Below are 16,064 nucleotides of genomic sequence, written 5' to 3' on the forward strand. Positions count from 1 at the left end.
TTAAAATGAGAGCACATAAATGTATTAAATTATTTTTGTACTTCATAATTATTCATTGTGTTGTTTTGATATCCGGATGGGATATAAAATCTCAAGAAAATAATTATTTTGAATTATCAGACATTTTGGTAAGAAATTTCTCTTCAAATCAAATCTATTTTACTGTATTATATATATTGATTTTTAATAATTTTTCAAAGATGAATGTTCTGCAATCATGCAGCTATAAGTTTCGAAAGGCAGTTATGAAAGGAAATGCAGATGAACAGATAATTAAATCCGTGTATAGTTCGGAAAAAGTTGGAATTATTTTAATTGAGAATTTGTCTAAAACTGATCTCACGAAACTTTATAAAAATAAAGTTAATGTATTTGTTGTAACTATCGATGAATCAGTAGATGAACTTGTCGAAATTTCGCACTCATTCAAAAAATCTCCATGGTGGAATATCATGACACCTTATTTTGTACTCAGCGGTTCCAAAAATGGTTGCAGTGATACCCATGTTGTTTTTGAAACACTTTGGAAAATGAATATTCTTAATAGTTACTTTATTTGTCTTGATTCGCAATGGAAACCATGCATGTATACTTTCAACCCTTACGCAAAATATGCACCCAATCAATGGAAGCTTGTTGAAGAAATAAAAAATGGATCTAACTACATGGCAATTTACAATCGACCCTACATAAAAGGTGAATAAATTTTTTTCTACAAAACCTGCATTGAAAGCTTAAATTCCTGTCCTGTTTAGAGGGAAGAAAGTTGTTCTTTTTTTTTTTTTTTTGGAGAAAAACTTATAAAAATGAGTGCATGCGCTATTCTTTCATTAAACAGAGGCCAAAATTTGAACATTCAGGTGAAGGTTTGGTGAAAAATTGTCTATCAGCTCAAAACAATGCAGTCATCAAACAACTGTTTTAATAATTATCTATTATCTTTAACAGAAACTATCTGCAAAGGCCTTCATTTCGACCGGACCAAATTTCTCAGCAACTCGAAAATAAATATTGGTCTCTGTGTTCCACAACTCAAAGCAGATTTACTACCAACGATTACTGGAAAAAATCAATATTTGATCTATAGTCATTTTGAATCACGTATGATAGAGGCATTAAAAGTAGCGTTTAAAGTAACTATCAAATTTGATTACGAAATAGAACCTTCTGCAACAAGGTTACAGCCTTACGGTAAATTTATTCTTTTGCGAAATAAAACTTCCGTCTTTTCGATGTGTCTCAGAACTCACATAATATCTCTCGGTTATCCGGAGAGCCACCAAATTATATATTCTGGTTTTTCTATTTTTTCGCCCAAACAAGGATACCGCACACCCTTGGAAAAAATTTATAATTTCTATGGCCCGTTGATGATCGCGGCAACAATTATCATTTCAACAATAACCTATTTAGTTATTTGGTACGTAAATAGGCCACGAGATTTTTCATTCGCGGCATTTGAAATTCTTCGACTTTGGACTTGCACTTCCCTTTACACGAAAATTGATACTTTGGCATTCCGCATATTTTTTTTCGTGATATTTCTTTACTTTCTAATACTTCAAGCGACTTTTCAAGGGAATCTATCGAAATTTCTTACAAGACCTGAATTAAGAGACAATGCCGAGTCCTTGGCTGACTTAAAGAGCAGTTCTTATGAAAAAATTTATGCGACTCGGACCAGCATTAAATTTATGGCAGATGACAAAAACCTTAAATTTAAATCGCACGAAACATCGATTGTAGATTGCATTAACATCGTTACTGGTAACAAGTCCAGTACATGTATTAGTGATTATATGGCTTTCTTGATAATGTTTAAAAGAATGAAAATCTCAAATAATATTCTCGCTAATAAATATTTATCGAAAAACCTGCTATGTAATAATTATTTTTTGTATCCAACCCGTCACGATTGGCCGCTTAAAAAGAAGTTCGATCACTTTCTCACAGTATTAGAAGATACTGGAATTTTACTTAAATCAAATAATAACAACTTATTCTCTCGAATCTGTTCTATTTCATGACAAAACGAATCCTGAATTTAATCCTATCGATCTAGAATCACTATCGTTCATTTTCCACTTCTTAATTTTCGGACTCTCAACTGCTACTTTTTGTTTCATACTCGAAAAGTATAACTTCGCTAAAAATAAAAAAAAAATTATTCATATAAAAAACAGACGAAAAATTGCGAACCGGAAAATTAGACGGAACGTTATTATCAAAAATAATAGAAAAGGAAAAATTCAAAACCGAAGAGTCAAAAAAAATACTATTGTCGTTTAAAACGTTTTATAGGTTCGTTATAAAACAGATTTTCTTCAACGTTTTTCTTAATCACTATTTTTAAAATAATTATGAACACAACAATAGAGTATTTCTATGCACTAGAGTGAAAAAAAGTTTTTTATTGACTAGAAATGAGTTCGCGTGTTCACAGTGAACATAAAATGCAAAATGGTAACCGATTATGTACTTTGTCTCCACATAAACGATTTATTGTCACCAATTTTCAGAGTCTAAATTTCCTAGACGTCAACAATAAAATTATTTTCAATAAACATAATTAAAAGTATTAAAACAGAGTATCTTATTCCATTCTGACCACTTGTTTTCCTATAATTTTTACCGAAAATAAGTTTAGGCTTATAATTATTTTTTCTTAATTATTCAGAGCTACTACTAACAGGTTCAAGAAATTTGATTCAGTTTTGAGTCATATTATAATTTATTCTTCATTTGGACAATGACCATGACGGTCATAGAGAATTATCCATCGGACACGCGATTGTAAAATCATAAACGATTATTGATAAGATGATACAAGTGTGAGTGCTTAGGATCAACGTGTAGTTTATTCAAACGTATAAACGTTTTCGCTATAAAATGTTAGTTTTTTGATACATTATCATACGGAAGTCACAGAAACAGTTTGCCACGCAAAGTTACTTAATGGATTTTTTCCAGTTGGTTTTTATACTCGTAGAAGATAACAGCGTATATTGTAATTAAAAATGATCGTACGTGAATTTATTAAATTCTTTGTGTATCATATATCTTTTAATAGTGTTTTCGCGTATGGTCGGAACATAAATCTAATAGAAAATAGGTATTCAGCATTATCAGACATTGTGGTAAGATATCGTGGTATAAATTAAGTGAATTTCATGCAAAGTATAATTTTTATTTATTTATTGGCAGACGCATGTCGTCAAATCATGCAATGACCGTTTTCAAAGAGTTGTTATTAACGGTGATGCGGACGAAAGTTTAATCAAATCAATACGTGATTCAGGGACGATTGCTGTTATTTTACACGACAATTCATCAGCGACCAATCTCAATCTAAAGTACAAAAATAAAATTGATTTGTTTGCTGTGACTTTCAATGGTTCCGTTGATAAACTTCTTGAAATTCTGCTCACGTTTGAAAAATCTCTATGGTGGAATGTAATGAGTCCTTATTTCGTATTCAGCGGATCAGAAAATGGATGCAAAGATGCGCAAGTTGCTCTGAAAAAAATTTGGAAAATGAATATTCTGACTTGTTACTTTGTTTGTCTCGACTCGAAACAGAATCCGTTTATATATACTTTCAACCCGTACTCGAAATATGCACCTGATCAATGGAAATTCGTTGAAGAATTCAGAAATGGGCCTATTTACATGGCGATCTACAACCGACCCTACATTGAAGGTAAATAAATTTTTTTCCAACGATAGCAGAAATCGAAAATCTGTTTTGATAATTAGTTATTGTCGTTAACAGATAATATTCATGAAGGTTTCAATTTCGATAGGACCAAGTACCTCAATAACGCGACAATGAATATTGCATTCTGTATTACCCCAGAGAAAGCAGCTTTACTACCAACGATTACTGAAAAAAATCAATATTTGATTTATACTCATTTTGAATCAAGTATAGTAGAGGCATTAAAAGCTGCATTTAAAGTAACTTTGAAATTTAATTACATGTTACAACCTTCTACAGGCACATCAGAGCCACATGGTGGTTACATCTGCCTACACAATAAAACATGTGATTTTGTAACGTGTACAAAAACTCATGCACGTACATTCGGTTTTCCCGGAACCCACCAAATTATATATTCTGGTTTTGTGATTTTCTCTTCCAAACAAGGATACCGCACACCCTTGGAAAAAATTTATAATTTCTATGGCCCGCTGATGATCGCGGCAACAATTATCATTTCATCAATAACCTATTTAGTTATTTGGTACGTAAATAGACCACGAGATTTTTCATTCGCGGCCTTTGAAATTCTTCGACTTTGGACTTGCACTTCCCTTTACACGAAAATTGATACTTTGGCACTCCGCATATTTTTTTTCGTGATATTTCTTTACTTTCTGATACTTCAAGCGACTTTTCAAGGGAACCTATCGAAATTTCTCACAAGACCTGAATTAAGAGACAATGCCGAGACTTTGGCTGACTTAGAGAGCAGTTCTTATGAAAAAATTTATGCGACTTTGACCAGCATTAAGTTTATGGAAGATGACGAAATTCTTGGAGCAAAATCGAATCAAACATCACTTGACAAATGTATCGCGAATGTTATAGACGAAAAGTCGAGTGTATGTGTCAGTGATTATGTGGCTTTTTTGATGCGTTTTGAGCGAATGAAGTTATCGAGAAATCTTCTAAAAAATTACTATTTATCGAAAAATCTGCTAAGTAATAATTATTTCATTTATCTGACCCGTCATGATTGGCCGCTGAAAGAGAAGTTCGACTACTTCCTCACGGTATTAGAGGACACTGGAAATTTACTTAAATTTAATAAAAATTTGACTTCTTCTCTGGAATCTGTTATATTTTCTCATCATATTTACCCAGAAGTCCGGCCTATTGATGTGAAATCATTATTATTCATTTTTCAATTTCTAATTATTGGACTCACAAGTGCCACTTTTTGTTTTATACTTGAAAAATATTATTTTGCCAGAAATAAATCAAAAATTGCGAGTCCTAAAAATCGAAAGAAATTCATGTATTGGAAAATTAATCGAACATTCATAAATAAAAATGGATTAAGAAAAATGAAATAACAAACTAATAATTCAATATTTTCAATTATTTGAAATGGTAATATGTTCAGTAATAATACGTGCTTTTATTGATTAAGAATATAAACTTTACCATTTTTTGCACGATTTTTTCACTCAAAATAATTACAAACACTAATATAATACATAATTACGAAACTCTGAAGCAAAATATTGAAAAAAGAAATTTTTATTGACTGTAGAAATAAGCTCGCGTGTTTTCGATAAACATTGAATGGAAAATGATAACAGATAATGGTAATTTGTTGCAATATAAATGATATCTGCCACCAATTCCCAACAGAGTCCATATTTCATAGATGTCAACAATAAAATGTATTTTTAATAAATAGAATAAATAATGTTTAAACGACCAAAGTATTTTATTCTATTCTAACAAGCATTTAGTGATTTATTATAATTTTAACCAAAAATTAGTGAGTGTTTATAATTAGTTTTTTTTTTTTATATCAAGGGCTATCTGAAAAAATCAGCAAATTGAATTTAACTTGAGAGTTAAGATATTCTAATTTATTTTTTATTTAGACAATGACAGTGACGGTCATTAGAAGTCTATGTGACACGCGATTGTTAAAAAAAAAAAAATATTATTGATATGATGACGCAAGTGTGAGTGCTTGGGATGAACTTGTTTAGTTTATGTAAATATATGATTATTGTCAATTAACTATTCATTTGCTCAGAAATTCATATTACTATAATTAGTTTACTTTTGAATAAATTATTATACGAAAGTAAGAGAAATGCAACACATGAAAAAGTTCTTTATGGATTTTCCACATAGTATGCAGCAAAACATCAAAGGCAATACAGTAAAAATTTTATTTAAAAAATGAGAGTACATAAATTTATTAAATTATTTTTGTACTTCATAATTTTTAATTGTGTTGTTTTGATATCCGCATGGAAAATAAAATCTAAAGAAAATGACTATTCTCAATTATCAGGCATTTTGGTAAGAAATTTCTCTTCAGGTCAAATCTATATTATTGTATTGTATGTATTGATTTTTACTAATTTTTCAAAGATTCATATTCTGCAATCATGCAACTACAAATTTCGTAAAGTTGTTATCAACGGTAATGCCGATGAAGGTATAACTGAATCCTTGTGTGCTTCGGAAACGGTTAGTTTCATTTTAATAGAGAATTTGTTGAAAACTGATCTAAAGAAAGTTTATAAGAATAAAGTTGATTCATTTGTTGTAACTCTCGATAAATCAGTAGATGAACTTATCGAAATTTTGCACACATTCAAAAAATCTCCATGGTGGAATATCATGACACCTTATTTTGTGATTAGTGGCTCAAAAAATGGCTGCAATGACTCTCAAGCTGCTTTACAAACAAGTTGGAGAATGAATATTCTAAATTGTTACTTTGTTTGTCTCGATTCACAAAAGAATCCGTACATATATACATTCAACCCATACTCAAAATATGCACCTGTTCAATGGAAATTCGTTGAAGAAACAATAAATGGATCTAATTTCATGGCAATCTACAACCGACCCTACATAAAAGGTAATTAAATATTTCTTTTAAAAATAAAAACAGTCTAACAAATTGTCTGATAATTTTTGATTATAAACAGAAAATATTTGCAAAGGCTTCAATTTCGACCGGACCAAATATCTCGACCGGACAACAGTAAACATAGCCTTATGTATTACCCAGAACAATACCGCGATCGAAAACGCTACTGACAAAAGTAAATTCTACAAATTTTCATCATACGATTTGCGTATGGCCAGAGCGATAAAAACAGCACTCAATGTTTCTCTAAAATTCGATTATGACTTAAGAATTCGTGGTGGTTCTTCAAAAAATCTATACGGTATTTATCTTCTTTTAGACAAACAAACATCTGACTTTGCACTGTTCTTAGGTTCCCCCCAGTTTTTGTTCGGTTTCCCAGGAAGTTACCAGATCTATTACTCTGGATTCACTATTTTTTCTCGTAATCGCGGTTTCAAAACACCTTTAGAGAAAATGTATAAATTTTACGGGCCATTAATGATCGCAGCAACAATTATCATTTCAACAATTACCTATTTCGTTATCTGGTACGTAAATAAACGGCGAGGTCATTCATTCGCAGTCTTTGAAATTCTTCGTCTTTGGACTTCCACATCTCTCTATACAAGAATTGAGTCTCTAGCCCTTCGTATATTTTTTGCCGTAATATTTTTCTACTTTCTGATACTTCAAGCGACATTTCAGGGACATTTATCTAAATTTCTAACTAAACCTGAGTTGAGAGACAATGCCGAGTCCTTGTTTGATTTAAGGAGCAGTCTTTATGAAAAAATTTATGTTACTTTAAGTGGTGAATCCTTAGTTGCGACTGACAAAAGACTTAAATTCAAATACGAATCTACTTCACTAAAACAGAGCATAAACGGTGTTCTCAATGAAAAAGCAAGTGTAAGCATCAATAATTATGTAACTATTTTGTTACATCTTAATGAATTGCACTTAACGAGAGATGAACTTCAACGGTACTATGTATCCAAAAAATTCTTACGAAATAGCTACTGTATTTTCACGACTCGTCACGATTGGCCGCTCAAGCGAAAATTCGATCACGCTCTTATGTTATTAGAGAGCACAGGAATTTTACAAAAAATAAATAATAATTGGACAGCTCATCTTGAATCTTCTTTATTTTATCACCAACTCGATGCTTCGTTTAAACCCATTGATTTAGAGTCATTATTATTCATTTTTTACTTCTTGATTATTGGCCTCACGAGTGCTACTCTCTGTTTTATACTCGAGAAATACAACTTTAACAAAAATAACTCAAAAATAACTCGGCGTAAAAATCATCAGAGAGCTATTTGTAAAAAATTTAAACAATTAAATAAGAATAATAGATCAGGGTGGAATGTAAAACGAAAGATGACAAAAGATAAATAATTAAATGTTTTCTGTGATTTAATTAATTAACGTTTTTTAATGACAGTGCCTATTTTAACTATCAAGGGTAATAATTCACACTATTTTTCTGCACAATTTTGTTGTTTAAAATAACCAAACATAATAATGCAATATTACGAAGCACTGGGGTGAAACATTGGAAAAAAAATTTTTTCGACTAGAAGTAAGTTTGTGTCTCTAATAAAAATTGGATGCAAAAATTATATCGAGAGTTGATACTGAAAAAATTGGCAAATTGAATTCAACTTGAGAGTTAAGATATTCTCATGTATTTTTTATTTGGACAATAACAATGACGACCATAGAGAAAATCCTCAGACACGCGATTGTAAAAAAAATATAAAATATTATTGATATGATGACGCAAATGTGAGTGCATAGGATGAACTTGTTTAGTTTAAGTAAATATATGAATGTCCCCAATTAACTATTCATTTGATCAGAAATTGATATTATTATAATTAGTTTACTTCTGAATAAATTATTATATGAAACTAAGAGAAATACAACCCACGCAAAAGTTCTATATGGATTTTCCACATAGTATGCAGTAAAACTTATCAAAGACAACACGATAAAAATTTTATTTAAAAAATGAGAGTACATAAATTTATTAAATTATTTTTGTACTTCATAATTATTCATTGTGTTGTTTTGATATCCGGATGGGATATAAAATCTCAAGAAAATAATTATTCTGAATTATCAGACATTTTGGTAAGAAATTTCTCTTCAAATCGAATCTATTTTACTGTATTATATATATTGATTTTTAATAATTTTTCAAAGATGAATGTTCTGCAATCATGCAGCTATAAGTTTCGAAAGGCGGTTATGAAAGGAAATGCAGATGAACAGATAATTAAATCCGTGTATAGTTCGGAAAAAGTTGGAATTATTTTAATTGAGAATTTGTCTAAAACTGATCTAAAGAAACTTTATAAAAATAAAGTTAATTCATTTGTTGTATCTCTCGATGAATCAGTAGATGAACTTGTCGAAATTTTGCACACATTCAAAAAATCTCCATGGTGGAATATCATGACACCTTATTTTGTACTCAGTGGATCTGAAAATGGTTGCAGTGATGCTCAAGCTGCTTTACAAACTGTATGGAAAATGGATGTTCTAAATTGTTACTTTGTTTGTCTTGATTCACAAAAGAATCCGTACATATATACATTCAACCCATACTCAAAATATGCACCCGTTCAATGGAAATTCGTTGAAGAAATAATAAGCGGATCTAATTACATGGCAGTCTACAACCGACCCTACATAAAAGGTAATTAAATATTTCTTTTAACAACACCAACAGTCAAACAAATTGTCTGATCATTTTTGATTATCAACAGGAAATATCTGCAAAGGCTTCAATTTTGACAGGACCAAATATCTCGACCGGACAACAATAAATGCCGCCTTCTGCATCACCGAAAACAAAACCCACTTTGATAACACAACTGACAAGAGTAAATTCTATAAATTTTCATCATACGACTCACGTATAACAACAGCGATAAAAACAGCCCTCAATGTCTCTCTGAAATATGATTACGACTTAAGAGTTCCCGGTACTTCAACTTCAAAATTGTACGGGGTTTATATTCTCTTAGAAAAAAAAACATCCGACGTCGCTTTATGCTCAGGTACTCAACTTTACTTATTAGGTTTTCCGGGAACTTATCAAATAAATTATTCTGGATTCACTATTTTTTCTCGTAATCGCGGTTTCAAAACACCTTTAGAGAAAATGTATCAATTTTACGGGCCATTGATGATCGCGGCAACAATTATCATTTCAACAATTACCTATTTCGTTGTCTGGTACGTAAATAGACAGCGAGGTTTTTCATTCGCGGTCTTTGAAATTCTTCGGCTCTGGACTTGCACTTCCCTTTACACGAAAATTGATACTTTAGCACTCCGCATATTTTTTTTCGTGATATTTCTTTACTTTCTGATACTTCAAGCGACTTTTCAAGGGAACCTATCGAAATTTCTCACAAGACCTGAATTAAGAGACAATGCCAGGTCCCTGGTCGATTTAAGGAGCAGTTTTTATGAAAAAATTTATGTCACTCGATCCAGTGAACTTTTCATTCCGGATTACAAAATTCTTAAATCAAAATCAATGTCTACTTCATTTTCGAAATGTATAAACGCGGTTTTAAATGAAAAGTCAAGTGTGTGTATCAGTAATTATTTGGCTTTTATGTTACATCTCGATAAGTTGCACTTATCAAAAGACCAACTCCGAAAATTCTATTTGTCTCCGAATTTTTTACGAAATACTTATTATATATTTATTACTCGTCATGATTGGCCTCTCAAACAAAAATTCGACAACGTTCTCCTGAGATTAGAGACCACTGGAATTCTACAAAAAATAAATAATAATTTAACTGCTCATCTTGAATCTTCTCTATTTTATCCGCAGCTCGATCCTGAGTTTCGGCCTATTGATCTAGAATCATTATTATTCATTTTCTACTTCTTGATTTTCGGGCTCTCAGCTGCTACTTTTTGCTTCATTCTCGAAAAATATAATTTCGCACGAAATAAAAAAATTATTGATAAAAAAAATCATAAGAAATTAATTAATGAAAATAAAAATCGTAGAAAAAACAGAAAACGAATCGTAAAGGAAAATGTTACTGTCATTTAAAATTTATCAAGTATTCATATGTAGTCGACTAAAAAACGTCCATAGTTCTGATCAAACATTTATTCTTAATGATAATTTATTATCTTTGCTTGATTTCTAATTTAGATGTGTTATCACAATTCCGACTTGAAATATTTCCACTAATTATGTTAATTATTAAATGAAATAAATTGTACCATTCCTTCATTTATAGCAATGATAAACATAAATTAATTGTGATTTATTTTATGACATTAGAATAAAAATAAACAAATGTTTTGTTTTGAAAAAAATGACATTTCAATTTTTTTAATTAAGTTGATGATATACTTTAATAAAAAAAATGATTTATAGTACACTACAAAATACTAGTACTATTAGTACTAAGAAATTACAGTATAAAAAAGTAACCCTAGTTAAAAAATAAAATAATAATCATAAATAAATTGAAAATTAATTATTAATATAATAACTTATTCTATAATAATGTTGATTAATTGCTTAAGCAGACTTAATACTGGCGGTAGGACGATTGCTTCCGATTTTTCGGGAGTTGCCTTTTTCCTGGATGTCCTCGGGCGTACGGTTTGTGTGCGTTTGTTGACAGATAGTAAACTCCTCGTGCGCTGGAATTTTTTTATTGTCTTATTGCTAATATGTAATTGAAAAAAAAAAATAAAAAAACTTACGTGGGTGGCGTATCCTCGCCCATCAGTACCCACTCTTCGTCCTTTGGGCTGCACCATCCCGTTAGATACGAAAACAAATTTGCACATGGCGCTGCCCAGAATCCTGCCTTTGTTGTTATTGACTCGATGTAATATGGAGTCACTTTTGTGTGATCGCACGCTAGAGTTTCTGGGGTAAAATATTATTTGGTGAAAAATTTATATTTTTTTCTAAATATTGAGTAAAGCAAAAATAAGACAGTTACGTAAAATGGAAGCAGTTGCACACCCAGGCTGACTCGAACCACCATTTACATAAAAATCCGCGTGCCCGTTTGGTCCCCACTGTCCCAAAATCCCAGCTCCCGTGTGGATGATGTCGACAAATAGGGCATCGGACTCGTCCAGATCCCGAGAACGGTTTCCGTTCATGTAAAAAAATATCGTGGGATCGAGACCTGAAAGACGTTTCTAAATTCGTCAACGTGAACTTGTGAGGTTTTAAGTTGATAGCTGGGAATTTAGCGGGCAGTGAGTGGATTGAGAGATGGTTTATTACCAGTAATACGTCCCAACTTGTCATCGGGCAAGTGATTGGCTATCAGCCCGGCTATATGAGCACCAACGCTGTATCCCAGCACGTGGATACTCTCGACTGATATCCCACGCGGGTGATCCCTCAAGTATCTCACTAACTGAGCAATACATTGTGAACAGAAATCCGGTCCCCACTGCATTTGCGAGAGACATGGCTCACGTACCAATGAACCGTAGTCGACGATTATTATGTTGTAATCCCCGCGTTTGAAATACGCTACAAATATATCGTTATTAGATCTAATTTGATTTTTATCAGCTGATTATGGATTTTTTTATTGTATTTAAATACGAGTAAAAATTGTAAAATATTTTTTTACAATTAATTGGAGAGTATTGGAAAATAATTGGATGAAAATTTTTTTCATTGGATCTGAACTGTTGTTCAATGAAATTTTTAATTGGATTGAAAAATAAATTATTAGATCAAAAGAATGTATAATTAGAGCTGGGTTAACAAAAAATAATTGGATCTAAATTAAAAGTTATGTAGATCTAATTAATGGATCTAAACTTTTTCATAATTAGTTTTTATTAAAAATTAAGAAAATCAAGAATAAATTGGATTCAGATCTAATTAAAATTTTTTGATTTAATTAATCAATCTAATAATTAGATCTTATAATTATTAGATGAATAAGAGCTGAAATTTTTGATACATTAGTAAAATAAAAAAAAAATTCGTCAGATCCAATTATCTAATGAATATTTATTAGATATAAAATTTATGAATTCTTTAGATGTTGAAAAAATTAATTGGCCAATAAACCTGATTAATAGCAACTTATTCATGCGTCTAATCAATTAGATAATTACACCTTATAGACATTTGTCAATATACTTAATTATGCACATATATGTATATGTATTTCTCAAATAAAGTTAAATATTTTTTTGCAATTCATCGTAAGTACTCTCACTTATTGATTCAACCGGTCGACAACCTTTTCTCGTTCATTCTCCTTTCACACAGTTTCCGGTATTGCCTTATTAATTTAAAATAATAATAATAATAATAATAATAATAACTATCTATAAATTTCATCAATTCTACTATTATCTCTATCATTAAATAATTTAAAATAAAATTATCATAATCGTAATTACCATTCCTCAGATCAGTACTCGGTGCTAAATTTCTTCCGCCTCCAAATCCGTGAATAATTACTTTCGTCGGATGCGACCGGTCGAAACTCGTGTAATCCAACGATCGCCGATTTAGAACGTCAAGGAGAACTGGATTTTTTTGAGTAGTTCTATAAAATAAATATGAATATAACAGTAAAAAAAAAACATGTTCTTAATTTACATAAGCTACCGAACGTTAACAAAAATAATAATAAAAGTGGATAAATAAATGAAGCAAACATATACTTATACATATGTATATACATATATTTATCAAACTTTCCCTTCATAATTTATTACAGCAAAAAAATATGCCAATAAAATAGATATTTTGCTGTCAAGTTTGAAAAAAAAATTAATGGGTCTTTTTATATTATTCAAATTTTTATTATTTATAAAAAGGATTCACTTATGACGCAAGGTAAGACAGTGAGAGCAAGTCAAGTACTTATTTAGATAATGATATATATATATATATATTTATGTACATATATAAAATTGTCGGAGAAAGGTGAGTAGCATCAGTATTTAGGTCACTTTCAATTTGACATACGTTGGTCGTGATCTTGAAATTAAAAGTTTTCTTTATTTATTTAAAAAAAAAAAGAAAATTTTTTTTATTTTTATTTACAATCGTTTATTTAAATACTTAATGTAATAAATTATTATTAGCAAATATTTATGCAATTTATTATTATTATTGTTGTATAATCATAAATATAAATAACGAAATTACCTCGTGTACAAATAAAATTCAATTTGTGGATGGGGGCACGTGTACGGAGGCTTCGCACATGAAGTACTATTGAAAAGGTCCTTCAATGTTTTATTTTGTCCTTGTACATATACTGAAAAATATCATTTGCATACTAAATAATTATTATGTATAATAAATATAATTAATATGAATTTTTTTTAAATAAATAAAAAAGGCGGGAAAAAAGTTAATTTGAATATAATGATTCATAAAGGACTTTTATGTGTATTCTTGGCTAGTCCTTGGCTGTAGTATTGATCCTAGATGATGAAGTCATTGATTTTACTTCACACGAAGACCAAAAAAAAAACTGAGAAAGGATTATCGCGAATGAGGCAAAGGTCGCGCGAATTGATGTCAGTCTTCCATTGAATTTATTAATTAATTATTTCATAATATTGAACTTTGTTTTATTTATTTTATAATCCATCATAATAGCAATTAATTTTTTTTGTATAAAACTTCATTAAAAAAAAAAAAATTTCTTTTATTCAATTTTTGAATTCAAATAATTAAACCCGCCGGTTTATTTGAATATTCAAAAAAAAAAATATATAAAAATTAGTAAATAAAAAAAAAATCAAAATTAAATTTTGTAATTAATTAAAAAAAAAACTTACGTGTTTGATAAAAAATAAAAAATATTAAAAAAATAAGATGCACATTAAAACTGACCGCCATGTCCGGCACTCCCGGCGTATGTGATATAACATCGGACGTGTCTAGTATCACCGATGAAAATAATATATTTTTTGGACGTGAATCTTAAACGTTTGATGTCGCGCTGTTAAATGTATACTCATCAGGGATCCACTAGAATTTAGAAAGTATAATATATATATATGTATATCTACAATATGATGGGAGTCCCGGCATTTCCCCTATTCGCGGTCCAGGTCTTAAACGCATGCGCAGTTCAAACCCGCGGTATTTATAATGATAAGTTTGTTATTACCGTAAATAAATGAATATTAAAATAAACTGATAAGGAAAAATAATTTTTTTCATTTATATACAGGTTTTTAATCCCCGTAATGACATTTTACGGTATGTAATTGTCAGTTTTAATTTTTGCAAGACAAATAAACAATCGCAAGATTTTTATTTTAAATTATGAGAAACGTTGCGCTTCATTTTTTTTTTTTTTGTTATTTAATTATTAATTATTAATGTAATTTTATTGTTTACATTTAATGCAATTCTGTGGGAACTTTTATTAAGAAGTCTGTTTTATTACATAAAATTTAAATGTGATGCAAAAAAATTATTAAATTAATTTAACATCACGCACGAGGACAATAATCATAATGACGTTAGAATAAAGTGGAAAGTAAGCGGATGAATTGTCATGGAATGTAATTAAAAAATGCATTTAAATACTAAGGGGAATATGGTATTTGTAATGAATAAGTGAACATGGTGGTTATTAATGTCGAAAGTTAATGAAAATTGCGACAAAAATATTTCACTTAATTATATGGGTAAAATATAATAAATTCTTACGTTAGATTTCAATTGAATTCCATTATGTCATGTGGAACATTGCATGGTTTTTTTTTTAATGAATGTATGAGAAGAGTATCATTAATTTTATTTCAATAGTATCAGAAAGAAAAGTTTAATAGATTTTTTTGGAAATTTCGGTTTGAAAAAGAAATTATTGAGAAGTTTTGGCTCGAAAATTTTCAGTGACTTTTTTTTTTGACTCTTAAAAGGCGGGAAAATATATAAGTGGGGTAAGATGGTAAGATAAAAGGGCAAATGGAAAAAAATTTATTCAAAATTCAGATTTTCCGGACTGGATATTTAAATATAATTTTTTGGAACCGAAAATGTGATTGGATAAGAATTATTTTATGTAACACTTAAAGTTGTGTAGTAGAGGAGTAGTAAAAAAAATTTTAGATAAAAGAGAGAAGGAAAAGTATTTTTTCGGGTCGAATTAATGCGATGGTCGATTTTTTGAATTTGATAAAAAATAAAAGTCTCAAATTAATTTGACAGCCGGAAAAATTTTTCAAGTCAGTTAAAAATCAGGAGACACGGTAGTGTCTCGCGCCAAGTACACGTTCAAACACATTGTGGTTTTCAGCTCTCATTAGATTAATTTTCTGTTTGCAGAAATTTGAATTCGATTTTTCAAAACTCCCAGTTCGTTGATTCCGGAAAATCCGAATTCTGAAAATTTTCCGTGACAAGATAAATTTCTCATTTCTTTCATCAACTCA

The 16,064-nt window shown here is 30.1% G+C and overlaps 1 protein-coding gene across 1 annotated transcript; it reads right to left on the reverse strand.

Annotated features, from left to right (window-relative positions):
• Positions 1-11,000: 11,000 nt before the first annotated feature.
• On the reverse strand, positions 11,001-14,628 carry LOC103569910 (phospholipase A1 member A). Its single transcript, XM_008547458.2, has 7 exons — positions 14,457-14,628; positions 13,816-13,927; positions 13,059-13,207; positions 11,914-12,168; positions 11,621-11,812; positions 11,376-11,544; positions 11,001-11,312 (listed from the first exon to the last, which is right to left on the reverse strand). The coding sequence occupies exons 1-7, from the start codon at positions 14,515-14,517 to the stop codon at positions 11,198-11,200; spliced, it is 1,053 nt and encodes a 350-aa protein (XP_008545680.1). The 5' UTR covers positions 14,518-14,628; the 3' UTR covers positions 11,001-11,197.
• Positions 14,629-16,064: the final 1,436 nt, after the last annotated feature.

The sequence above is a fragment of the Microplitis demolitor genome, chromosome 1, assembly GCF_026212275.2.
Source record: "Microplitis demolitor isolate Queensland-Clemson2020A chromosome 1, iyMicDemo2.1a, whole genome shotgun sequence".
Lineage (NCBI taxonomy): Eukaryota > Metazoa > Arthropoda > Insecta > Hymenoptera > Braconidae > Microplitis > Microplitis demolitor.

Excerpts from the sequence above, each read along its gene's own strand:
- LOC103569910 (XM_008547458.2), bottom strand. The coding sequence starts at position 14,517 with ATGGCGGTCAGTTTTAATGTGCATCTTATTTTTTTAATATTTTTTATT. Across the intron at positions 11,813-11,913 it reads CAAGTTGGGACGTATTACTG|GTCTCGATCCCACGATATTT; the intron begins GTAATAAACCAT and ends AACGTCTTTCAG. Across the intron at positions 11,313-11,375 it reads GGCGAGGATACGCCACCCAC|CGCACGAGGAGTTTACTATC; the intron begins GTAAGTTTTTTT and ends AAAAAATTCCAG.